This window comes from Pristiophorus japonicus, chromosome 11, assembly GCF_044704955.1.
Source record: "Pristiophorus japonicus isolate sPriJap1 chromosome 11, sPriJap1.hap1, whole genome shotgun sequence".
Taxonomy (NCBI): domain Eukaryota; kingdom Metazoa; phylum Chordata; class Chondrichthyes; family Pristiophoridae; genus Pristiophorus; species Pristiophorus japonicus.
The window spans coordinates 120,704,098-120,732,011 of record NC_091987.1 but is presented as its reverse complement, the minus strand read 5'-3'; the positions used below and the strand labels follow the sequence as shown (position 1 = coordinate 120,732,011).

Below are 27,914 nucleotides of genomic sequence, written 5' to 3'. Positions count from 1 at the left end.
AACCCCAGTCTGCGCATGCGTACTCCACTCCACCACCACCCCACCCCACTCCACTCCCCTTCCCTCCCAAACCGGTCCCACAGGTTGCCTCCACTGCCTCCGATCAGGCAGCGAGCGGCCAGGACCAGTTCGGGGAGAACGAGAGGCGGGGAGAGCGGCCCAGCCCGGCCGGGAGAGTGAGAAGCGGGGAAAAGAGAGAGAGAGAGAGAGAGAGAGAGAGAGAGAGAGAGAGAGAGAGAGAGAGAGAGAGAGAGCTTGGAGGAGGAAAAGAGAGAACTCAGAAGACGGATCACGTTCTTCCTACCCCCGGTGCGTGCAAGCTCGGTGAGTGTGTTACAAGGGACATCGTTGGGGTGGATGAAATCTAGACACGGTCACTATTCACTTCATACCCAATAAACCTGTTAACAATCCGCACAGAATGTCCCATCTGGGGACCGGGGGGGGGGGGGAGGGGATAAGGGTCTTCAGCTGGCGGAGGGATGCACTTGCGCTGGGGTAAGGGACTTTGGCTAGAACTTGGTGGCTTTTGGGGAGATCTATCCTCTGTGGCTTCTGAAGTCAAAATGAATCAAATTAAAAATTGGAAAGTCACTCAGAACTTGGGCTGGGCAGTTCCAGTTGCACATTGCAGAGGAACTTCAAGGTGTGGCTTATCCTCCAAGGGGACCACTCAGCAATAGGTCTGGAGAGCCAGTCAGAGAAACGGCTGCATTTCAGTTAGTACAAATAGACGCATCCATATTAGAGGGTGCAGCAAAGAGCAGTGAGAATGATTCCATATGCGAGGGAAGTTTAGTGAAGCCCACTATTCACAGCTAGAGGGTGCTATACATTTTATCAATACCTCCTATCTAGAGGGCGCTATACATTATCTTGTTACAGGAACCTCATTCAAGTATATAACTTGCATTTCTATAGCGCCTTTAACATAGTACCATACAGTAAAACATCACAAGGAGCTTCAGATGAGAGTTATCAAACAAAATTTGACACCGAGCCACAAAGAGATATTAGGGCAGGTGACCAAAAGCTTGGTCAAAGAGGTAAAAGACTAAAAAGGAGAGAGAGCTGGAAGGGTTTACGGAGGGAATGCCAAAGCTAAGGGCTGAGGTAGCTGAAGGTATCCTGCCAATGGTGGCGCGATGGAAGTCAGGCATGCACAAGTATTAAATGGTATAGATCAGAGGAAGCCAGAATATTGCTTCAAGGCAAGACAGTAGAACCCGAGGAGATTAATCTAAAATGAGTGAAAGGCAAATTTAAAACAAATGTTTTATTCAAAAATAAATGATTGGAATAATCTAACAGTTAAAGTAATGGAGGCTAAAGACACTTGGGGTTTTTTCTTAAATTCTTTGACAGTTTACAAGAACCTATTATTTTTACAACTGGAGGAATCAAATGCTTAGGATTAAAACCATGGGGATCTGATTGTAAACTAACATTTTTATTTACCATAAACAACTGCAGCTAGATATCTTTTTTGGTTATTCACTTGTGATTGATCTTCAGTTGCAAGGGACGATGAACCATTCTGAATGTCCACCATTTCGGCTCCATCAAATATCACGGTTTCGGCATCATCTTCTACTTTAACCCGAAGGTATGAATCTGCAGCAAAATAAAAATGAGAGTCTTACACTACCGATAAAAACTAAAGTGTGCCTTGAAAATTATTTTACAACTTTACATTTTGGTTTCTATACACAGCATGCTTTCAGTACTGTAATTCAACAAACAAATGCACAAGATTCTTACCAGTGTGTCTATAGTAAGCACGCACACGAATTGTGTACTTCAGACTGACAAATTTTTACACAAACCCTCTCCAATAATGGCTTCCCTGTTCTGCATCACTAGTTGGGGGAAGATGACATGTGCTTTACAAACAGCAAGTCCTGTTTAATTTAACAGACAAGTGATTATGTCACCTTCTCAGTGCCTACAGTTCATTCCTCCATGAATGGCCAGTTTTGTTGTCATTCATAATTTTAAAAACCCTGGCGTGTTATGTGTCTCCCTGTTTCAGAGTGTAGAGTTGTTCATCAGACTCAGATGAGGAGGCCTTAGGCTATAATCTGGGATGGTAGTGCACAGATTGCTTGGCGAGAGTGACATTAGCACATTATTGGGAGTCGTCAACTACTATTTGACTGAGCCTCTTCATTGAGTTGACAGCGTGCTGACTGTGGGAAATCCATTTACACAAGCCCTAGGCTTCTGAGGCGGACAGGTCTCCCATTAGAAAAAAAAAGCATTGCTCAAGGACAAAAAGAAAGCCTCATTCTCCCTATCTCGGTCTCTCTGGTCCTCTCGCACTCTTAATTCTTTCAATATTCCCCCTTTTGGTTTGTTTCCTCATCGTCCTGTCACACACCATCTCTCACGATGATTTCTGTATTGTGTGTGTATCTCAGATCTATGTGGCAATCAGGCAGGAAGTAAAACTGATTCACTACTGACCGTTCTCCACCACTGCCAAAGAGTTAAAATCAGCCCTTGTAATTCTCCAGGAGCAGGTTAAAAGATTTAACTCCAGAATACACCATGCATCAACAAAAAGGGAAAAAATACCACCCAGCGAGAAAATGGATCTTACACGTAGATTCTCGTCGGTTAAGCGCGATCCTGGGTAAATTGGGCAGTTCGTAACCAGAAAGGGCAGTAATTACTCAAATTTAGACCGAAGCTGCGATTGGGCCTAGCGAGGAGGGAAAACATAAAAAATATTTTTCAATGAAACAAAAAATAAAAAAATCTGAACACATTCTCAAGACCCTTTTTAAACTTAATCGCCGTAAAAGAATGATTAAAAACACTAACTTATCTTTCTTTGCAGGAGTACTTACCTACCGCCCAGCTCCGGCTGCTTTTCGTGGGCGTTTTTTTTTATCTTACCTATTGGTCACCAACGGTGGGTGGTAGCGGATTTTTCGGCAGTGCACGTGGGCAGTCCACTCCCCAGCGATATTTTGAAAACACCGGCAGAACTCTTTAAAAATAGTGGAAACTTTCGGCAGGTGGTTTTCTGCCGAAAACGAGCAGTACTACCGAGAAAACCGCCAAAAATGAAGAGGAAATTCTAGCCCATGGTTCTCTGCTGGTTACTCATTCCTCAATTATACTTTGATTAGATTACTTTCAGCCATTGGAAATTTGATTGCTAATTTAACAGACAAGTGATTATGCTACCTAATTACAGTGCCTAAAGTTATTTAATGCTTTGGGGCCACAATTTCAGGTGTGATGATACAGATGCACACTTAGGGACACGAGAGTTTTAATGAAATAGATAGCTTATGTTTGAGAAATCAAGTTTGCTAAAATCAGATTGAACAAATGGTTACCTTTAGCATTAGTTAGTTTTGTGCCACTTCCCGATTTTTTATTGATAGCTGTTTGTTGTTTGCTGCTAGTTCATTTGGTACTGCAGGTTATTCAGGGCCAGAGTGATCTCCTGGACTAGTTGTCATCGCCTAGTTGGGTCGGAGAGAAATTTCCCACATTTTTTCCCTCAATTGGCCTGGGTTTTTAAATCTGTTTTTTCGTCTCTCCCAGGAGATCACATTGTTTCGAGTGAGGTGGAGAGTTTCGAAGACACTAAAAACATTCCAATAGTGGATAATCAATGGGCTATAGGGAAGGAGGCACTTAATACAATCACTAAAGAAGTAGTACTCGATAAAATAATGGGATTAAAGGCAAACAAGTCCCCTGAACCTGATGGCTTACATCCAAAGGTCTTAATAGAAGTGGCTGCAGAGATAGTGGATGCATTGGTCGTAATCTACCAAAATTCCCTGGATTCTGGGGAGGTCGCAGCGGATTGGAAAACCGCAAATGTAACGCCCCTATGTGCCACCAAGCTCATGGTCTACAGGGCTGTAGTAATACCTACCCTCCTGTATGACTCAGAGACATGGACCATGTACAGTAGACACCTCAAGTTGCTGGAGAAATACCAACAATGCCTTTGCAAGATCCTACAAATTCCTTGGGAGGTCAGGCGCACCAACATCAGCATCCTCATTCAGGCTAACATCCCCAGCATTGAAGCACTGATCAGCTCTGCTGGGCAGGCCACATGTGTCTGGCATGCCAGACACGAGACTCCCAAAGCAAGTGCTCCACTCGGAGCTCCTTCATGGCAAACGAGCCAAAGGTGGGCAGCGGAAACGCTACAAGGACACCCTCAAAGCCTCCCTGATAAAGTGCAACATCCCCACTGACACCTGGGAGTCCCTGGCCCAAGACCACCCTAAGTGGAGGAAATGCATCTGAGAGGGCACTGAGCACCTCGAGTCTCAACGTCGAGAGCATGCAGAAATCAAGTGCAAACAGCGGAGAGTGTGCGGCAAACCAGTCCCACCCTCCCTTACCCTCAATGACTATCTGTCCAACCTGTGACAGAGTCTGTGGCTCTCATATTGGACTGTTCAGCCACCAAAGAACTCACTTCAGGAATGGAAGCAAGTCTTCCTCAATTCTGAGGGACTGCCTACAATGATAATGATGATTTTTTTAAAAAGGAGGCAGACAGAAAGCAGGAAACTATAGACCAGTTAGCCTAACATCTGTCGTTGGGAAAATGCTGGAGTCCATTATTAAGGAAACGGTAGCAGGACATTTGGAAAAGCATGATTCAATCAAGCAGAGTCAGCATGATTTTTATGACAGGGAAATCACATTTGACAAATTTGCTGGAGTTCTTTGAGGATGTAATGAGCAGGGTAGATAAGGAGGAACCAGTGGATGCAGTGTATTTGGATTTCCAGAAGGCATTCGATAAGGTGCCACATAAAAGGTTGCTGCACAAAATTAAAGCTCACGGGGTTTGAGGTAATATATTAGTATGGATAGGGGATTGGCTAACTAATAGGAAAGAGAGAGAGTCGGGATAAATGAGTCATTTTCCAGTTGGCAAACAGTAACTAGTGGGGTGCCGCAGGGATCGGTGCTGAGGCCTCCTATTTACAATCTATATTAATGACTTGGATGAAGGGAGCGAGTGCAATGTAGCCAAGTTAGCTGATGATACAAAAATGGGTGGAAAAGCAAATTGTGAGGAGGACACAAAAAAATCTGCGAAGGGACAGACAGGCTAAGTGAGTGGGCAAAAATTTGGCAGATGGAGTACAACATGGGAAAATGTGAGGTTATCCACTTTGGCAGAAAAAAAAAAATAGAAAAGCAAATTATAATTTAAATGTAGAAAAATTGCAAAGTGCTGCAGTACAGAGGGACCTGGGGGTCCTTGTGCATGAAACACAAGAAGTTAGTATGCAGGTACAGCAAGTAATCAGGAAGGCAATTGGAATGTTGGCCTTTATTGCAAGGGGGGAGAGAGTATAAATGCAAAGAAGTCCTGCTACAACTATACAGGCTATTAGTGAGGCCACACCTAGAGTACTGCATACAGTTTTGGTCTCCATATTTAAGGAAGGATATACTTGCATTGGAGGCTGTTCAGAGAAGGTTCACTAGGTTGATTGCGGAGATGAGGGGGTTGACTTATGAAGATAGATTGAGTAGGTTGGGCCTATACACATTGGAGTTCAGAAGAATGAGAGGTGATCTTATCAAAACATTTAAAGATAATGAGGGGGCTCAACAAGGTTGATGCAGAGAGGAAGTTTTCACTATCAGGGGAAATTAAAACTAGGGGACATAGTCTCAGAATAAGGAGCCGCCCATTTAAAATTGAGATGAGGAAGAATTTCTTGAGGGTTGTAAATATGTGGAATTCTCTGCCCCAGAGAGCTGTGGAGGCTGGGTCATTGAATATATTTAAGTCAGAGATAGACAGATTTTTGAACAATAAGGGAATAAAGGGTTATGCGGAACGGGCAGGGAAGTGGAGCAGAGTCCATGATCTTATTAAATGGTGAAGCAGGCTCGAGGGGCCAAATGGCCTACTCCTGCTCCTATTTCTTATGTTCTTATATTGTGATACACAAGGTATCGCAATTGAGAGAGAGTCAGGCAGGATGGACCAGAGGGTCTTTACCTGTTTGTCAATGTTCATATGTGTTGTGTATCTGTAAAGCATGCACTCCCATGTTCCGCCACCAGGGAGCTCATCCCCTGAAGTCCCAAGGGATCCCAGCATCCCTTGGGAGCACTGTCTATAAGTCGGCCCCAAGGCCTGTTCCTCACTCTGGAGTGTCAGACACTGTTACTTCAACCTCCCTGTGTGCAGCCTCATCTGTGTTAGGAACACAATAACTGCCGACGAGAATACGAATCCAACGCAAAGATGCAGCAAACTGTGGGCATCCTGGAGAAGTTCTCGGAGGGTGAGGACTGGGAAGCCCATGTCGAACGGCTAGACCAGTACTTTGTAGCCAACAAGCCAGACGGAGAAGGAAGCACTGCAAAAAGGAGAGCGGTCCTCCTCACTGTCTGTGGGGCACCGACCTACAGCCTCATGAATCTTCTGGCTCCAGTGAAAGCCACAGATAAGTCGTATGAGGAGCTGTGTACACTGGTTTGGGAGCATCTTAACCCGAGGGAGAGCGTGCTGATGGCGAGGTATCGGTTCTTCACGTGCCAGCGATCTGAAGGTCAGGAAGTGACGAGCTACGCCGCCGAGCTAAGGCGATTTGCAGGGTAATGTGAGTTTGATGGCTACCGGGAGCAAATGCTCAGAGACTTTTTTGTACTAGGCATTGGTCACGAGACCATCCTACAAAAATTTTTGACTGTAGAGACACCGACCCGCAGTAAGGCCATTGCGATAGCACAGGCGTTTATGTCCACCAGTGATAACACCAAACAAATCTCTCAGCACACACGTGCTAGTAATGTTCAGAAATTAACTGGAACGGCATTTGAGAGCAGAAATGTACAGGACAGAAACCACGAGTCTGCAACTGCCAGCAGGCCTCAGATGACAGAGTCCGCAACAAAGGATGAATGCAAGGCAAGTCACACCTTGTTGGCGTTGGAGCCTTCCATTCAGCCTATTCATGCCGCTTAAAAGGGTATGTTTGCAAGAGCTGTGGAACAATGGGGCACCTCCAACGAGCTTGCAAACGAGCTGCAAGCTCTGCAAAACCTGCTAACCACCACGTGGCAGAGGAAGATCGGTCCATGGTGCACCAAAGCAATTTCGAGCCTCAGAGGAGGCAGATACTGAAGTACGCGGGGTGCACACATTTGAGACGAAGTGTCCACCTATAATGCTGAACGTAAAATTGAATGGCTTACCCGTAGCCATGGAACTAGACACTGGCGCTAGCCAATCCATCATGAGTAAAAAGATGTTTGAGAGACTGTGGTGCAACAAGGCATTGAGCCCCATCCACACGAAACTGAGAATGTACACCAAATAGCTCATCATTGTTCTGGGCAGCACCGTGGTCAAGGTCACCTACGAGGGCACGGTACACGAACTGTCACTCTGGATTGTCCCGGGCGATGGCCCCACATTGCTTGGAAGGAGCTGGCTGGGCAAAATCCGCTGGAACTGGGATGACATCCGAGCGCTATCACATGTCGATGAGGCCTCATGTACTCAGGTTCTTAACAAATTTCCTTCCCTTTTTGAGCCAGGCATTGGAAACTTTTCCGGGGTGAAGGTGTGGATCCACTTGGTCCCAGAGGCACGACCCATTCACCACAAGGCGCGAGAGGTACCTCACATGATGAGGGAGAGTGTGGAAATCGAGCTGGACAGGCTGCAACGCGAGGGCATCATTTCCCCAATGGAATTCAGCGAGTGGGCCAGCCCGATTGTTCAAGTACTCAAAGTGATGGCACGGTCAGGATTTGCGGCGATTACAAAGTAACTATTACTCGTTTCTCGCTACAGGACCAATACCCGTTACCTAAGGCAGACAACCTATTTGCGACGCTGGCAGGAGGCAAGATGTTCACCAAGCTCGACCTGACTTCGGCCTACATGACGCAGGAGCTGGAGGAGTCTTTGAAGGGCCTCACCTGCATCAACACGCACAAGGGACTGTTCATCTACAACAGATGCCCATTTGGAATTCGGTCAGCTGCAGCGATCTTCCAGAGAAGCATGGAGAGCCTACTCAAGTCAGTACCACACATGGTGGTCTTCCAGAACAACATATTGGTCACGGGTCGGGACACCGCCGAGCACCTACAAAACCTGGAGGAGATCCTCCAGCAACTGGATCGCGTAGGGCTGCGGCTGAAGAGGTCGAAATGTGTCTTCATGGCAACAGAAGTGGAGTTTTTGAGGAGAAAGATCGCTGCGGACGGCATTTGGCCCACAGACGCCAAGACAGAGGCTATCAGGAACACGCCCAGGCCACAGAACGTCATGGAGCTGCGGTCATTCCTGGGACTCCTCAACTATGTTGGTAACTTCCTACCGGGGTTAAGCACCCTTTTAGAGCCCCTACAGGTGTTATTGCACAAAGGTGAGAACTGGGTATGGGGAAAAAAAAAAGTAATTGCTTTTGAGAAAACCAGAAACATTTTATGCTCGAACAAGCTGCTTGTGTTGTATAACCCGGGTAAAAGACTTGTGCTAGCATGTGACAAGTCGTCGTATGGAGTCGGGTGTGCATTACAACAAGCTATCATTGCGGGGAAGTTGCAATCTGTCGCCTATGCTTCCAGGAGCTTGTCCAAGGCCGAGGGCCTACAGCATGATTGAGAAAGAGGCATTAGCGTGTGTGTTCGGGGTAAAGAAAATGCATCAGTACCAGTTTGGCCTCAAATGTGAACTGGAAACCGATCACAAGCCCCTCACATCCCTGTTCGCTGAAAACAAGGGGATAAATACTAATGCCTCAGCCCACATACAAAGGTGGGCACTCGCGCTATCAGCGTATAACTGTACCATCCGCCACAGGCCAGGCACCGAGAACTTTGCGGGTGGTCTCAGTCGGCTACCATTGCCCACCACGGGGGTGGAAATGACGCAGCCCGCAGACTTGTTGATGGTCATGGAAGCATTTGAAAATAATAAATCACCTGTCACAGCCCGCCAGATTAGGACTTGGACCAGCCAAGATCCTCTGCGTCCCGAGTTTAAAAAAAACTGTACTGCATGGGAGCTGGGCCAGCATCCCCGTTGAAAGGCAAGAGCCAATCAAGCCGTTCCAGCGGCGAAAGGATGAGCTGTCCATTCAGGCAGACTGCATAGTGCTACCAAAAAAGGGCAGGGCGAAGTTCATCTCGGATCTCCACAGCATACACCCAGGTATAGTAATGATGAAAACGATAGCCAGATCCCACGTGTGGTGGCCCAGTATCGACTCTGACTTTGAGTCCTGTGTACGGAAATGCAGCGTGTGTGTTCAGTTGAGCAACGTGCCCAGAGAGGCACCACTAAGTTTGTGGTCCTGGCCCTCCAGACCATGGTCGAGGATCCATGTCGACTATGCGGACCTGTTTCTCGGTAAAATGTTCCTGGTGGTGGTGGATGCTTTTTCAAAATGGATTGAATGTGAAATAATGTCGGGAAGCACCGCCACCACCACCATTGAAAGCCTGAGGGCCATGTTTTCCACCCACGGCCTGCCTGACATACTGGTCAGTGACAACGGGCCATGTTTCACCAGTGCTGAAGTTAAAGAATTCATGACCCACAATGGGATCAAACATGTCACCTCGGCCCCGTTTAAACCAGCCTCCAATGGGCAGGCAGAGCGGGCAGTACAAACCATCAAACAGAGTCTCGAACAAGTCACAGAAGGCTCACTCCAAACCCACCTGTCCCGAGTACTGCTCAGCTACCGCACGAGACCCCACTCGCTCACAGGGGTGCCCCCGGCTGAGCTACTCATGAAAAGGACACTTAAAACCAGACTCTCTCTGGTTCACCCCAACCTGCATGATCAGGTAGAGAGCAGGTGGCAGCAACAAAATGTAAACGATGGTCACGCCATTGTGTCACGGGAAATTGATCTGAATGACTTTATGTATGTACTAACCTATGGACATGGTCTCAAGTGGATCGCGGGCACGGAGATAGCTAAAGAAGGGAATAGGGTGTTTGTTGTCAAACTGGACAATAGACAAATTTGCAGAAAGCACCTGGACCAAACAAGGCTGCGGTTCACAGACTGCCCTGAACAACCCACAGCAGACACCACCTTTTGAGCCCACAACACACACCCAAGGATCAACGACACTACGCCGGACCAGGAAATTGGACCCATCATGCCCAGCAAGGCCAGGCTCACCTAGCAGCCCTGCAGGACCAACAACACACAGAACAGACATTTGTACTGAGGTGGTCCACCAGGGAAAGAAAGGCTCCCGACCGCCTCACCTGGTAAATAGTTTTCACTTTGACTTGGGGGGGGCGGGGGGGGAGGTGGAAAGAAGGAGTGATGTTGTGTGTCTATAAAACATGCACTCCCACGTTCTGCCACCAGGGAGCTCATCCCCTGAAGTCCCAAGGGATCCCAGCATCCCTTGGGAGCACTGTATAAAAGCTGGCCCCCCAAGGCCTGTTCCTCACTCTGGAGTGTCTTAATAAAGACTGAGGTCACTGTTACTTAAACCTCCCTGTGTGCGGAACACAATAGTATGTACTTTTTTTAATGCGTGTTCTGTTATATTTTGGGTGTCACAGATTTGTTCTAGATGCAAGACTTTTAATTCCACACCTAGCTAAACAGACTATTAACATTGCACAAGAGTCATTATAAACAGGAAATGAGTGCAAGCCCATCTGTTTTCATAGATTGGCCCTTCTCACCATATCCATTAATTCCCTCTCTCTAGAAACACATCTGTCTCTTGAATTCAACTATGACCTGTGTTATTCCACAATATATTATTCTATAGTTTAAAACTTGTGACCCAGATTGCTTTGTTACTCCGAATGCACTCACTTTTTTTTTTAAACTGGTGTCTCCTGGTATTTGAATCCTGCAGAGTGAACAGTTCAAATTTTATCACTTCCCTTCACAATCTTCAATTCAAAATCTCCTCTTTCCAAAGAAACAAGCTCAGATTCATTAATCTTATTCATAATTTAAAACTCCCGACAACCAGAATCATCCTTGTAGCTTGCCTCTGTACTGGCAGTCATCTACTGCTCAGGGTGACTTCTGCAAAATTATCTAAATTTAATACCAGAGTGTTGGGCAATAAAAAAAGTGCATAAAATAACTCAATTTGAACATTTTGAAAGGAGCTGTAACAGAGATACATTGGAGTTGGTAACTAAAACAGTCATAGTGAAGAAAGCAGTCCATAAGTTACTTTAAAACGGAAGTAGACAATGGTTTGTAAAATGAGAAATATTAAAAAGGAGTGTGTGAAGTGACCAGGAGAATTGAATTGACTAGATGGCTCATGTGGAAAAAAGCATTGGTACTGACTTGACAGGCCAAATGACCGGTTTCTGTGCTGCAACATATATTTATGTATCTAACTTATAACCCCTGGTTTGACATTACCCAAGCTTTAGTTTCAGCTTAGACCAGGCTGAATTCAAATGAGGTGCCAGAGATGAAAGGTCAGTATTGGCTTAACCCACTGTATCAGCTGTGCCTCTTCAGCACAAATAAGAACGAAGATTATTTATATAGACCATTTATGTGGTGCCTTTCACAACCACCGGTCATCTCAAAGTGCTTTACAGCCAATGAACTAGCTCTGAAGTGTAGTCACTGTTGTAATGTTGGAAATGCGGCAGCCAAATTGCACACGGCAACTCCCACAAACAGCAATGTGATAATGACCGGATAATCTGTTTTTGTTATGTGATAAATATTAGCCTCCTGGACACCGGGGATAACTCCCCTGCTCTTCTTTGAAATAGTGCCATGGGATCTTTTACGTCCACTCGAGAGAGACAGCTTAACACCTCATCCAAAAGACGGCAGTCTGACAGCACTGCACTGTGCTCAAGTCTCAGGAGTGGGACATGAACCCACAACCTTCTGATTCAGAGAGTTGAGGCAAGTGTGCTATCCACTGAGCCACAGCTGACACAACTAATGTCCTTAGTGTACTGTCTCAAGACAAATTTGCGCTTTTAAAATTGGCTCATTATTTTTGAAATGTCCATTTTTGCTGCAAGTTGAGGGGGTGCACATTTGGCACATTAACCATAAACACATAAATGGATAACTCTGCTTATTAAGCTTAAAAAAACAGCACGAGTACAGCAATTCACTTACAAGGTTCATTGCAAAGAGAGATTTGGGTCACTTTCTGTGTTGCTAATATATTTTGCCACAAGGGAAGTCATTTATTATTCTGTCCTTTACCTATAACACCTCAATTGCTGTATGCCAAGAAGCAGGGGAGCAGGAGGGAGAAAAAGGATAGAAAGACTAATTTAATGCAATATCCACTTGGCTGCAAAGGAATGTTATTCTAAAAGAGCATGCAACCACCACACTGTACACTTTCCTGTGAAATTCTGACTACAAAAAACAACAAAGATCATGCAAGTCATTTTTATTGCCAATTAAAAAAAACACAGGTATTTCCCGTAAGTGTTTTTCAGTTTCTATTTTAAGCATCAAAAAGGGTGAAAACACAGGGATAAATTTGGCAAAAGTCACTACTTATTTGAACATTGCTAAAAAACTTAAGGAAACAATAAAAGGATGTTTTTTTTATTGTTTTATTGATAAAGATGGAATTACTGAGAGAACTCTATGGGCTTCTGGGGAGCGAAGGGGTTGAAGACGATAGCAAGTAGGGTTGATCTTTGAAAAAGAACTAGGCTTGTTGAATTTAATGGCAGCCTCCTTTTCCTAAAGCTTCAGGTAATGCATTTGGGGAAGCAAGGGATACTAAGAAGTGTAGAGGAACAGAGTGTGTGTCCACAGATCCCTGAAGGTAGCAGGACAGGTAAATAAGGTGGTTAAGAAGGCTTTCGGGATACTTGCCTTTATTAAGTGAGGCATAGAATATAAGAGCAGGGGGGGTTATGCTTGAACTGTACAAAAGACTAGTTAGGCCACAGCTAGGAGTACTGTGATTGCACTAGAGGGTGTTGCCAGGACTGGAGAATTTTAGCTATGAGGAAAGATTGGATAGGCTGAGGTTGGTTTCTTTGGAACAGAGGCGGCTTAATTGAGGTGTATAAAATGATGAGGGGCCTAGGTAAAGTGGACAGCAAGGACATATTTCTCTTAGCTATACAAAGCCCTGGTTAGACCACACCTGGAGTACTGTGAGCAGTTCTGGGCATCACTCACACCTTAGGAAGGATATATTGGTCTTGGAGGGAGTGCAGCATAGGCTTACCAGAATGATACCTGGACTCCAAAGGTTAAATTACGAGGAGCGATTACACAAATTACGATTGTATTCCCTAGAATTTAGAAAGTTAAGGGGGTGATTTGATCAAAGTTTTGAAGATATTAAGAGGGACAGATAGGGTAGATAGAGAGAAACTACTTCTGCTGGTTGGGGAGTCTAGGACTAGGGGGCATAGTTTAAAAGTTAGAGTCAGATATTTCAGGAGTGAAATTAGGAAACACTTCTACACACTTAGGGCCCAAGTTTCCACGTGATTTGCGACTGATTTTTAGGAGCAACTGGTGGAGAACGGACTATCTTAGAAATCGCAATTCTCCACATTTTTCTTTTGCAGTTCTAGTCAGGTCGAAGAGTTCTACTTTGGAACAGAATTTTTTCTTCAAAAAGGGGGCGTGTCCGGCCACTGACACCTGATTTGAAAGTTTCCACAGTGAAAACGTACTCCAAACTAACTTAGAATGGTGCAAGTGAAGATTTTTGTAGAACTGAAAAAACCTGTTCTACACATTAAAAAAATCAGGCGCAGGTTACAAATTAGGCGTCCAGAACGAGGTGGGTGGGGGGGGGGAGGGAAGTCATTAAATTCTACAATGAATCCTTATTTATACTTCTACAAATATTATACAAATAAATCCAACCTGAATAAACATTTATAAGCAAAGAAAAGATTAAATAAACCATCTTCCTACCTGTGTGAAAGTGCTTCAGTCAGCTCAGCGATGTGGCGTCGTTCCCGCGAATGGGAGGGAGGGGCAGGCAGGTAGTAACCAGGCAGCAAGCGGCCTTCCACTTGAGGTGGAAGCCTTACAGAGAGCTCAGCGATGTTCCCGCGAACGGGAGGGAGGGGCAGGCAGTAACCAGGCAGCAAGCAGCCTTCCACTTGAGGTGGAAGCCTTACAGTCAGTCGAGGAGGCGGGAGCTCGGAGCAGCGCGAGTCCGGGGTCGGCGAGAGGCCTATAAAGGCCAGCGGGAGTCGAGCAGTTCGAGAATTCAGTCGAGGAGGCGGGAGCTCGGAGCAGCGCGAGTCCGGGGTCGGTGAGAGGCCTATAAAGGCCAGCGGGAGTCGAGCAGTTCGAGAATTCAGTCGAGGAGGCGGGAGCTCGGAGCAGCGCGAGTCCGGGGTCGGTGAGAGGCCTATAAAGGCCAGCGGGAGTCGAGCAGTTCGAGAATTCAGTCGAGGAGGCGGGAGCTCGGAGCAGCGCGAGTCCGGGGTCGGTGAGAGGCGTACCGGTGCAGCTACAGGGAGAAGGCAAAGATACAAAGGTGACGTCACAGCCTAGGGGGTAAGTGATTGGCTGGTGATTGGTGAGTAGTTTTTCTTTTTTTTCTTGTATTGGTCAGTAACTTTTAACATTGTTATTACCAGTTTAAGTGTATCTAAGGGTTAAGACATGGCAGGAGAGCTCGGTCGGGTGTTATGCTCCTCCTGTACCATGTGGGAACTCAGGGACACTTCCGGTGTCCCTGACGACTACGTGTGCGGGAAGTGTATCCGCCTCCAGCTCCTGACGGACCGCGTTGCGGAATTGGAGCTGAGGGTGGATTTACTCTGGAGCATCCACGATGCTGAGAATGACGTGAGTATCACGTGTAGTGAGTTGGTCTTACCGCAGGGAAAGGGTCCACAGCCAGATAGGGAATGGAAGACCAGCAGGAAGAGTAGAGCAAGGAAGGTAGTGCAGGGGTCCCCTGCGGTCATCCCCCTGCAAAACAGATACACTGCTTTGGGTACTGTTGAGGGGGATGACACATCAGGGGAGGGCAGCAGCAGCCAAGTTCATGGCACCGTGGCTGGCTCTGCTGCACAGGAGGGCAAGAAAAAGAGTGGGAGAGCGATAGTGATAGGGGATTCAATTGTGAGGGGAATAGATAGGCGTTTCTGCGGCCGCAACCGAGACTCCAGGATGGTATGTTGCCTCCCTGGTGCAAGGGTCAAGGATGTCTCGGAGCGGGTGCAGGACATTCTGAAATGGGAGGGAGAACAGCCAGTTGTCGTGGTGCACATTGGTACCAACGACATAGGCAAAAAAGGGATGAGGTCCTACGAAACGAATTTAAGGAGCTAGGAGCTAAATTAAAAAGTAGGACCTCAAAAGTAGTAATCTCGGGATTGCTACCAGTGCCACGTGATAGTCAGAGTAGGAATCGCAGGATAGCGCAGATGAATACGTGGCTTGAGCAGTGGTGCAGCAGGGAGGGATTCAAATTCCTGGGGCATTGGGACCGGTTCTGGGGGAGGTGGGACCAGTACAAACCGGACGGTCTGCACCTGGGCAGGACTGGAACCAATGTCCTAGGGGGAGTGTTTGCTAGTGCTGTTGGGGAGGATTTAAACTAATATGGCAGGGGGATGGGAACCAATGCAGGGAGACAGAGGGAAACAAAAAGGAGCCAAAAGCAAAAGACAGAAAGGAGATGAGGAAAAGCAGAGGGCAGAGAAACCCAAGGCAAAGAACAAAAAGGGCCACTGTACAGCAAAATTCTAAAAGGACAAAGGGTGTTAATAAAACAAGCCTGAAGGCTTTGTGTCTTAATGCAAGGAGTATCCGCAATAAGGTGGATGAATTAATTGTGCAAATAGATGTTAACAAATATGATGTGATTGGGATTACGGAGACGTGGCTCCAGGATGATCAGGGCTGGGAACTCAACATTCAGGGGTATTAAACATTCAGGAAGGATAGAATAAAAGGAAAAGGAGGTGGGGTAGCATTGCTGGTTAAAGAGGAGATTAATGCAATAGTTAGGAAAGACATTAGCTTGGATGATGTGGAATCTATATGGGTAGAGCTGCAGAACACCAAAGGGCAAAAAACGTTAGTAGGAGTTGTGTACAGACCTCCAAACAGTAATAGGGATGTTGGGGAGGGCATCAAACAGGAAATTAGGGGTGCATGCAATAAAGGTGTAGCAGTTATAATGGGTGACTTTAATATGCACATAGATTGGGCTAGCCAAACTGGAAGCAATACGGTGGAGGAGGATTTCCTGGAGTGCATAAGGGATGGTTTTCTAGACCAATATGTTGAGGAACCAACTAGGGGGGAGGCCATCTTAGACTGGGTGTTGTGTAATGAGAGAGGATTAATTAGCAATCTCATTGTGCGAGGCCCCTTGGGGAAGAGTGACCATAATATGGTGGAATTCTGCATTAGGATGGAGAATGAAACAGTAATTTCAGAGACCATGGTCCAGAACTTAAAGAAGGGTAACTTTGAAGGTATGAGGCGTGAATTGGCTAGGATAGATTGGCGAATGATACTTAGGGGGTTGACTGTGGATGGGCAATGGCAGACATTTAGAGACCGCATGGATGAAGTACAACAATTGTACATTCCTGTCTGGCGTAAAAATAAAAAGGGGAAGGTGGCTCAACCGTGGCTATCTAGGGAAATCAGGGATAGTATTAAAGCCAAGGAAGTGGCATACAAATTGGCCAGAAATAGCAGCAAACCTGGGGACTGGGAGAAATTTAGAACTCAGCAGAGGAGGACAAAGGGTTTGATTAGGACAGGGAAAATGGAGTACGAGAAGAAGCTTGCAGGGAACATTAAGGCGGATTGCAAAAGTTTCTATAGGTATGTAAAGAGAAAAAGGTTGGTGAAGACAAACGTAGGTCCCCTGCAGTCAGAATCAGGGGAAGTCATAACGGGGAACAAAGAAATGGCGGATCAATTGAACAAGTACTTTGGTTCGGTATTCACTAAGGAGGATACAAACAACCTTCCGGATATAAAAGGGGTCAGAGGGTCTAGTAAGGAAGAGGAACTGAGGGAAATCTTTATTAGTCGGGAAATTGTGTTGGGGAAATTGATGGGATTGAAGGCCGATAAATCCCCAGGGCCTGATGGACTGCATCCTAGAGTACTTAAGGAGGTGGCCTTGGAAATAGCGGATGCATTGACAGTCATTTTCCAACATTCCATTGACTCTGGATCAGTTCCTATGGAGTGGAGGGTAGCCAATGTAACCCCACTTTTTAAAAAAAAGGAGGGAGAGAGAAAACAGGGAATTATAGACCGGTCAGCCTGACCTCAGTAGTGGGTAAAATGATGGAATCAATTATTAAGGATGTCATAGCAGTGCATCTGGAAAATGGTGACATGATAGGTCCAAGTCAGCATGGATTTGTGAAAGGGAAATCATGCTTGACAAATCTTCTGGAATTTTTTGAGGATGTTTCCAGTAAAGTGGACAAAGGAGAACCAGTTGATGTGGTATATTTGGACTTTCAGAAGGCTTTCGACAAGGTCCCACACAAGAGATTAATGTGCAAAGTTAAAGCACATGGGATTGGGGGTAGTGTGCTGACGTGGATTGAGAACTGGTTGTCAGACAGGAAGCAAAGAGTAGGAGTAAACGGGTACTTTTCAGAATGGCAGGCAGTGACTAGTGGAGTGCCGCAAGGTTCTGTGCTGGGGCCCCAGCTGTTTACATTGTACATTAATGATTTAGACGAGGGGATTAAATGCAGTATCTCCAAATTTGCGGATGATACTAAGTTGGGTGGCAGTGTGAGCTGCGAGGAGGATGCTATTAGGCTGCAGAGTGACTTGGATAGGTTAGGTGAGTGGGCAAATGCATGGCAGATGAAGTATAATGTGGATAAATGTGAGGTAATCCACTTTGGTGGTAAAAACAGAGAGACAGACTATTATCTGAATGGTGACAGATTAGGAAAAGGGAAGGTGCAACGAGACCTGGGTGTCATGGTACATCAGTCATTGAAGGTTGGCATGCAGGTACAGCAGGCGGTTAAGAAAGCAAATGGCATGTTGGCCTTCATAGCGAGGGGATTTGAATACAGGGGCAGGGAGGTGTTGCTACAGTTGTACAGGGCCTTGGTGAGGCCACACCTGGAGTATTGTGTACAGTTTTGGTCTCCTAACTTGAGGAAGGACATTCTTGCTATTGAGGGAGTGCAGCGAAGGTTCACCAGACTGATTCCCGGATGGCGGGACTGACCTATCAAGAAAGATTGGATCAATTGGGCTTGTATTCACTGGAGTTCAGAAGAATGAGAGGGGACCTCATAGAAACGTTTAAAATTCTGACGGGTTTAGACAGGTTAGATGCAGAAAGAATGTTCCCAATGTTGGGGAAGTCCAGAACCAGGGGTCACAGTCTGAGGATAAGGGGTAAGCCATTTAGGACCGAGATGAGGAGAAACTTCTTCACCCAGAGAGTGGTGAACCTGTGGAATTCTCTACCACAGAAAGTAGTTGAGGCCAATTCACTAAATATATTCAAAAGGGAGTTAGATGAAGTCCTTACTACTCGGGGGATCAAGGGTTATGGCGAGAAAGCAGGAAGGGGGTACTGAAGTTTCATGTTCAGCCATGAACTCATTGAATGGCGGTGCAGGCTAGAAGGGCTGAATGGCCTGCTCCTGCACCTATTTTCTATGTTTCTATTTTTCTATGTTTCTATAACTCAGCGTCGTTCCCGCGAACGGGAAGGAGGGAGGGGCAGTAAGCAGGAAGCCTCAGTGCTGATGGCAATGTGGTTTTATTAAAAAATGTTCAAAAATTAAACAGCTACAAAGTACTACAAAAATGGCCGAGTGCCAATGTTTCCTTCACACTGCGCATGCGCGAACGCTCCAGCGCGCAGCGTTGCTGGCAGGAAAAAAACTAATTTAAATAGTACCCGCCCCCTCCCACTTACAAAATCGGCGTGAGTGTAGGCTCCGCCCCCCTGGGCGACACGCCAAACAGACAAGGAGCTGCAGGGCGCTCCAGAATCGTGTGTTTTTTTTCCGGCGCAGTTTTAGGCGCGAAAAACGGGCGCCCAGCTCGGAGGGGCGCCCGTTTTTTATCGTGTGGAAACATGGGCCCCAAGAGTGGTAGAAGTTTGGAACTCTCTTCCGCAAAAAGCAATTGATGCTAGATCAATTGTTCATTTTAAATCTGAGATTGATAGATTTTGGTTAACCAAATTAAGGGATGTGGTGTTAGGTCGCAGATCTGCCATGATCTCATTGAATGAGGGAACAGGCTCGAGATGATAAATGGCCTACCCCTGTTCCCATGTTAGCAGAAAGGTCAATAACCAAGGGGCATAGATTTAAAGTAATTGGTAGAAGGATTAGAGGGGAGTGGGGGAGCATTTTTTTTTTCACCCAGAGGGTGTTGAGGGTCTGGAACTCACTACCTGAAAGGGTAGTAGAGGTAGAAACCCTAATCACATTTACAAAGTACTTGGAAGTGCTGCAACCCACAGGCTTATGGACCAAGAGCTGGAAAAAGGGATTAGGCTGGATAGCTCTTTTTTTCAGCCAGCATGAATTTCGATGGGCTGTATGGCCTCCTTCCGTACCATAAATTTCTATGATTCTTACAGTCTGAGACATTGCTCAACCTGAAATGGCTTCAGTCTTGTACAACTCACTTGAAACATTTTTATAAATGAAGAAAATCACATTGCTAATTTAGAGAGCCAGTTAATATGCTATGGCATATTTAAACCATTTGGCCAGAAAAACAGCACTTGTCTGCACTGCATTTGAAGATTTCTGAAGATAACAAGCCCTCTAATTAAGATGGTGCTGTCTGGTAAGAGGAAGAGGAAAAGCGCAGGGCAATCAGAATACTTATGGAGCCCTGGGTGTAGCAAGAATCAGGTGATTAGACAATGAGTATTGACACAGATCATAAAATTAGTTGGAATAAGGTGCCCCTGTGCAAAGAGATTTATAATAATAAAATAAATCCACTTAAAAGCCAATGCTGCTGTTTCTGAACCTAATGTATTTTATTTACCACTGTATACTTTCAAACCCTCCCTAATCCTTTGAACACTTTAAAGCACTTTTAGTCTGCAGGATATCAAGATTGCAAAGGGCTCATTTAGGTAGATTATTTTACCAAATTTCTCTTGCTAAGCCGGTAAACATCAATTCAATCTTTCAGACAGAAGGCAATTTTGCCAAGTAACTTTACTCCTTTAATAGTCATCCTGATAAAAATGGTCTCAAGGTCTCAAAATTCATGTTTTACTTTGTTTTGCAAAAGTAAACTAATAATTACCGTTGCAAAAGGCAAAATACTGTTTCTCTCTCCACAGATGCTGCCTGACCTGATTTCCAGCATAATTCATAATTACTGTTATAGCCTGTCAGCTTGCTCACTTCAGAAATTGTACGGGTTATCTGCAGAGAATCAGCTGATAAAGAAAGACTTTCACGATCACCGGACATCTCGAAGCGCTTTACAGCCACAAAGTACTTTTTGAAATGTAGTCATTGTTGTAATATAGGAAACGCGGCAGCCAACTTGCAAACAGCAAGCTCCCACAAACAGCAATGTGATAATCACTAGATAATCTGTTTTAGGTGATGTTGATTGAGGGATAGATATTGACCAGGACACCGGGGATAACTCCCCTGCTCTTCTTCGAAATAATACCCAAGGGAGCAGACCTTGGTTTAAAAGTGTCATCCAAAAGATGGCACCTCCAACAGTGCAGCACACACTCAATACTGCACTGGAGTGTCAACCTAGTTTATTGTGCTCAAGTCTCTGCAGTGGGACTTGAACGCACAACCTTCTGACTCACTCAGAGGCAAGTGTGCTACCCACTGAGCCACAGCTGAATGCTGGGAGTTTTCTCCAGTCAGACTGCGCTATGCTGGGAACTGTAGGCATAGGTGCTTGCTGGTAGTTGTACTAGTCTCTTCAGCTGACAGACTTTGGGAAGAGCATTAACTCTAGGCACAGGTATCTCAGAAAGGTATCTGCCACGGTAATACTGCAGAAAATACCATTGCATACTTAAGTTTGACTTTTTTTTGTTGCAAATATTGTAGTTATTTATGTCTTTACTATGCTAAAAAATGTAATTTCCTGTAATAAAATTTCTCAGCTGGCAAGAAAGATTGTGGAAAATAAGATTTAAAAAAAATATTTGTTGGTGATTTCACAATCGAATTTTTTTTAAATTGCTGATTGCAACATGTTAATTTGCACATTCCATATCTGTTCAGTTGCTGTTTTCCAAATATGAAATTCCAACCAATAAATTGCAAAAAAACCACAGGTGATGCAGGAAATAAATGAGACATGCCTATAGACCACCCCCTCCCCCCATGGAAGTGCTGTGAGCTGGAGAATACACGGTTTGGTTACAGCACAGATGTTGTGCCCATGTACTATCAGGACCACTGATTTAGTGACTGAATATATCAAATTATGTGTTTATTACCAGAATATTTTGGAATTTTTAACCAGTGATCTACAAATTGAATTCCATGATTCTGTTCACTTTTCCATGAAAACTGCAACCCAGTCGCTTAGAAACATAGAAAATAGGTGCAGGAGTAGGCCATTCGGCCCTTCGAGCCTGCACCTTCAATAAGATCATGGCTGATATTCCCTCAGTACCCCTTTCCTGCTTTCTCTCCATACCCCTGGATCCCTTTAGCCACAAGGGCCATATCTAACTCCCTCTTGAATATATCCAATGAACTGGCATCAACAACTCTCTGCAGTAGGGAATTTAACAATTCTGAGTGAAGAAGTTTCTCCTCATCTCGGTCCTAAATGGCTTACCCCTTAATCATTAGACTGTGTCCCCTGGTTCTGGACTTCCCAAACATCGGGAACATTCTTCCTGCATCGAACCTGTCCAGTCCCGTCAGAATTTTATATGTTTCTATGAGATCCCCTCTCATCCTTCTAAACTCCGGTGAATACAGGCCCAGTCGATCCAGTGTCTCCTCATATGTCAGTCCAGCCATCCCAGGAATCAGGTGAACCTTCGCTGTACTCCCTCAATAGCAAGAGCAGATTAGGAGACCAAAACTCAACACAATATTCCAGGTAAGGCCTCACCAAGGCCCTGTACAACTGCAGTAAGACCTCCCTGCTCCTATACTCAAATACCCTAGCTATGAAGGCCAACATGCCATTTGCCTTCTTCACCGCCTGCATGCCAACTTTCAATGACTGCTGTACCATGACACCCAGATCGCGTTGCACCTCCCCTTTTCCTAATCTGCCGCCAGATAATATTCTGCCTTCGTGTTTTTGCCACCAAAGTGGATAACCTCATATTTATCCACATTATATTGCATCTACCATGCATTTGCCCACTCCCCTAACTTGTCCAAGTCACCCTGCAGCCTCTTAGCATCTTCCTCACAGCTCACACCGCCACCCACTTAGTATCATCTGCAAACTTGGATATATTTACACTCAATTCCTTCATCTAAAATCATTTATGTAAATTGCAAATAGCTGGGGTCCCAGCACTGAGCCCTGCAGCACTCCACTAGTCACTGTCTGCCATTCAGAAAAGGGCTCGTTTATCCCGACTCTCTGCCAACCAGTTCTCTATCCACGTCAGTACATTACCCACAATACCATGTGCTTTAATTTTGCACACCAATCTCTTGTGTGGGACCATATCAAAAGCCTTTTGAAAGTCCAAATACACCACATCCACTGGTCCTCCCTTGTCCACTCTACTAGTTACATCCTCAAAAAATTCTAGAAGATTTGTCAAGCATGATTTCCCTTTCATAAATCCATGCTGACTTGGACCGATCCTGTCACTGCTTTCCAAATGCGCTGCTATTTTATCTTTAATAACTGATTCCAACATTTTCCCACTACTGATGTCAAATTGACCGGTCTATAATTACCAGTTTTCTCTCTCCCTCCTTTTTTTAAAAAGTGGTGTTACATTAGCTACCTTCCAGTCCATAGGAATTGATCCAGAGTCACTAGACTGTTGGAAAATGATTACCAATACATCCACTATTTCTAGGGCCACTTCCTTAAGTACTCTGGGATGCAGACTATTAGGCCCCGGGGATTTATCGGCCTTCAATCACATCAATTTCCCACCTAATAAAAGGATTTCCTTCAGTTCCTCCTTCGCACTAGACCCTCGGTCCCCTAGTATTTCCGGAAGGTTTTTTGTGTCTTCCTCTGTTAAGACAGAACCAAAGTATTTGTTCAACTGCTCTGCCATTTCTTTGTTCCCCATTATAACTTCACCTGAATCTGACTGCAAGGGACCTACATTTGTCTTCACTAATCTTTTTCTTTTCACATATCTATAGAAGCTTTTAAAGTCAGTTTTTATGTTCCCAGCAAGCTTCCTCTCATACTCTATTTTTCCCCTCCTAATTAAACCCTTTGTCCTCCTCTACTGAATTCTAAATTTCTCCCAGTCCTCAGGTTTGCTGCTTTTTCTGGCCAATTTATATGCTTCTTCCTTGGATTTAAGACTATCCTTAATTTCCCTTGTTAGCCACGGTTGAGCCACCTTCCCCATTTTATTTTTACTCCAGACAGGGATGTACAATTGTTGAAGTTCATCTATGTCACCTTTAAATGTTTGCCATTGCCTATCCACAGTCAACCCTTTAAGTATCATTCGCTAGTCTATTCTAGCCAATTCACATCTCATACCATCGAAGTTACCTTTCCTTAAGTTCAGGACCCTAGTCTCTGAATTAACTGTGTTACTCTCCATCTTAATAAAGAATTCTACCATATTATGGTCACTCTTCCCCAAAGGGCCTGGCACAAGAAGATTGTTAATTAGTCCTTTCTCATTACACATCAACCAGTCTAGGATGGCCAGCCCTCTAGTTGGTTCCTCGATATATTGGTCTAGAAAACCATCCCTAATACACTCCAGGAAATCCTCCTCCACCATATTGCTACCAGTTTGGTTAGCCCAATCTATATGTGGATTAAAGTCGCCCATGATAAGTGCTGTACCTTTATTGCACGCGTCCCTAATTTCTTGTTTGATGCTGTCCCCAACCTCATTACTACTGTTTGGTGGTCTGTACACAACTCCCACTAGCGTTTTGTGCCCTTTGGTATTCCACAGCTCCACATCATCCAAGCTAATGTCCTTCCTTACTATTGCATTAATTTCCTCTTTAACCAGCAACGCTATCCCACCTCTTTCCTTTCAGTCTATCCTTCCTGAATGTTGAATACCCCTGGATGTTGAGTTCCCAGCCTTGGTCACCTTGGAGCCATGTCGTCGTGATGCCAATTATATTATATTCGTTAATTGCTGCCTGCAAAATTAATTCATCCTACTTATTACGAATACTCCTCGCATTGAGCCACAGTAATTATGGGTTAACCATTTACTCAGCATATGCATTGGTCAGCTTCGCTCATTGTGCCTCTGGTGCAAGTGCTACCAATGTTTTGGGCTCAAACTGACACTTCAGTGCAGTACTGTTAAGAGTGCAGCATTGTTGGAGGTGCTGTCTTTCAAAGAAGATATTAAACCGAGGCCCTGTCAGTTAGTTGGACGTAAAAGATATTATGGCACTGTTTTTGAATCAACATTAAGATAGATGAATGATTTATACATTTGATTTGCTGTATGTGGGACCTTGCTGTGCACAAATTGACTGCTGCATCAAAGTACAAAATAACAATGCCTATACTTCAAAAAATAATCTGTTTGCTGTAACATGCTTTGGGGGTGTGCTAGCGACATGAAAGGGAATATATAATTCAAGTGGTTTCTTCATACCTGGGGAAGGGATAAAAAGGCTTCCAGCATATGCTAGTAAGAGTCTTTGGAAATTTCAGCATAACTTGCCAATGGGTGTAACCGACAAGTTACGCTGTTTCAGGAAATTCCAGGCAATCTTGGGGAATGTTGTCTAACTGACCGGATCTGAATGTCAGTAATGGACTCCCAGTAGCCTATTGACTTTACTCGGATATGGAAATAACAGTACTTGGAAAGCCTACCTCCAATAGGAGTGTCATCATCACAGAAGGAAATGCGCACCTAGGAAACAGCATCATTAAAGAGTGTCAAGAACTACTCTGCTTCCAACATGGCCCCCAGTCCACATCCAATGGATAGAGGGCTCTGGCTCCAGGCACACACAATGGCCTTCTCTAGCCAGCTGGAGTATTTACAAGTTGTATCAGGAGCTGAAGCAGTTATTAATGTGCATGTTCGATAACTAAGTGCCATTCAAGAGAGCTACAGCCCTTGGGCATTCTCAAGTGTTTGTTCACCTGGCCTGAATTGGAAGATCTCTAGCTGCATCGAGTAAGCCTACAACTTATATTTCGATGAATGAAACCCTGCCTAAACCTCTCCGCCTCTCTTTCCTCCTTTAAGACGCTCCTTAAAACCTCTCGGTCATCTATCCTAATTTCTCCTTATGTAGCTCGGTGTCAAATCTTTGGCTTGTAATACTCCTGTGAAGCGCCTTGAGACGGTTTACTATGTTAAAGGCGCTATATAAATACAAGTTATTGTTGAAAGAAAATTTTCAAAGAAAAAAGCGAGAAAAGCAAAGAACTTGCATTTATATAGCACCTTTCACAACCACAGGACATCCCAAAGTGCTCGTCATAAACAACCAGGCCTTTCTATGGAGTTAACAATATGTAGCAACATCTACAATGCAAGATTACGGTGCAATGATTTTAAATTTACCAATTGCATGTTATACATTTTTGTTGATTTGCCGATTACTGGTTGAGCCAGTTTTCAATTTCACCCGCAATACCAAATAAGAAACACCATTAATAAGAACCCAGATCACGATTAAAACACTCGAGGTTTTATTTCAGTTGCATCTTGAAATGTTTTTTAAAAATCTAATTATGTTGATTTAGAAACGCAAAAGAATCGTTTATACAGAAGCACGGTCGAAAAATAACCATTTCCGCCGACAGCCGGCGGTCTGGCAGGAATGCTTTCGCGATGTCCCTGGGCAATGGGGTGGGGGATGCGGATTGCGCAGACATCTTCAGCTGGAGCTGGCGTCGTCGCGTATCTTTTTTCCATATTAAATCTTTTTGCAGAATTGCAGCCTTAACGACACGACGCACAAACATCGCGGGCACTCAACTGGGTTCAGGGCGCTAAACTGCCCAAATGCTTGGTATGCATCGTTCCGGACAATTAAAATAAAAGCGCAACCTTGTAGCAAAATGCATTTAATCGCAATGTTAGCTCTCAGGGGGCGGAGAGGGGAGTCCCGTCAGCATTCAGCAAGATCCCGCCGCATTGCCGGCACGGGCGCGCAGCCCGCCGATTGCGAGCGATGTTAGCGCCGGCCGGCCGGCTGGCCAAGGTACGGCGAGCGCGGCGGCGGCGGCGGAATTGTTACATTTTCAAAGGTTCGCATTGGAGCAACAACAAAGCGCGACATGTTAAAAAGGGCCGTGACGTCACAATGATCGACTCGCCACCCCGCCAGTCCGGAACGCCGAACGCCGCGAACGTTCGGAAATGGTACGCCGCGTCGCTGAACGCTCCAATCACACGTGCGCCTGGGCGGGCCGTCCGCCCGCCAGTCAGTCAGTCCGTCCCAGCGCTGAGCCAAGCGTTTGCGTCTTGAGTGCATGAGAAAACGCCCTTTAACCGTTTCCAGCCACGTTGTAGAGATGGAAAAAACACATACACGCACAGTATATGCAGTGACCGTTGTGCGTTGAGCTAAAACAAACATTCAGCAACGGCAAGCCGTGCGAAAAGACAAGGGAGGAAATGAAAATGGCCTTACCGTTTGTGGCCGACATTGTGCGTTTGCTGACAGTCCCTCTCCCCCCACCCCCGAGACGGGCTGCTTGCACCGTCTACTCTTTCCGTCCTTTTGCAGACGCCGCTCGAATGGCGCTTTAACGGAAGAGAGACACTCAACAAAAACCCCTTTGTACACTCCGTCCAATGACAGCGGCGCGACGCGAAGTCAACACTGCGCAGCCGTTGACTTCCCAACGCCGGCAGAATTGGACGGGCTGAGGGAACACCCAAACCCCCAGCATGGAGAAACGCACCGCGCGGTGCCGCCGTGCAGCCCATTCTCCGCATCGCCTTCATTAACCAGCAAATGAGACGTTGCACAGAAACGCCTGAGGCCAGGGTGCCGCTCAGTAATCCATTACACGCCCATCGCTGAACACTGGCAGCGCATCATTGCGTTCGCACATGTTTTTACATCTGTTTTACTGATTAAAAAAAAGGCGCTGGCTGCCAAACGTTTACAGCGTTCGTGGCGTCAGAAAGTATCAATGATAAACTTTAGAAGCCGTGGACTATTCAATCTAATCTTGAATATGCGTTCTATCGCAGTCTCTTTCAATGGCAACATCTAAAATTGCTGAAATTAGTTGGTAGAAACATGTAAAGTTTATTGCCGAAATTAAAGCAAAATTACAGTACTGGACAGTTGAACAACTACACTTAGGAACTGCAGGGTGAATCGCGACAGGTTCTGTTTCAGAATCAACATTAATACATTTATCAGTATATGTTTAATTCATAATATACACTTACACATGCTTCTTTCTCTGAGGAAAAAAACAGGGTCACAAGGTAATTCCAGACGAGGAAGGCGATTCAGCCCGTCTTAATTAACTTATCCAGAAACTACCCTACAGCCTTTCTACCTAAGTTGCTATAGTCCATCCATGTGTTGATCATTCTGCGTGAAGAAGTGCTTCCTGATATACCAGTCTTAAATTTACCATTGACTAATTTAAACCTTACTTTTGAAATGTAACTTGAAATAATATTACAAAATTATCTTTTATAATATTACTACTTATCTTGTGTATAAAACCATCTCTCAGATGCTTCCTCCCTAGGCCGAAAAATCCAGATTTCTCTGTATAGATTTCCATATAGCACAGACCTTTGTTTCTCAGAAAACAGGAATACATACAGTATCCAAGGTGCAGACT

The 27,914-nt window shown here is 45.2% G+C and overlaps 1 protein-coding gene across 4 annotated transcripts in view; it reads right to left on the bottom strand.

Moving 5' to 3' along the window:
- The window catches only part of LOC139276249 (uncharacterized), a 75,757-nt gene extending 48,209 nt beyond the window's left edge, over positions 1 to 27,548 (bottom strand). Inside the window, exons 1-2 of one of the 4 annotated variants that reach the window (XM_070893961.1) lie at positions 27,508 to 27,548; positions 1,459 to 1,614 (exon numbers count right to left, since the gene is read on the bottom strand). In XM_070893961.1, the coding sequence (XP_070750062.1) occupies positions 1,459 to 1,614; positions 27,508 to 27,511 (160 nt within the window). In that variant the 5' untranslated portion in view covers positions 27,512 to 27,548. Of the gene's footprint in view, positions 1 to 1,458; positions 1,615 to 26,734; positions 27,082 to 27,507 lie in introns of those variants that run through there. The other 3 variants (XM_070893962.1, XM_070893960.1, XM_070893963.1) reach the window with 3 other exon arrangements.
- Positions 27,549 to 27,914: the final 366 nt, after the last annotated feature.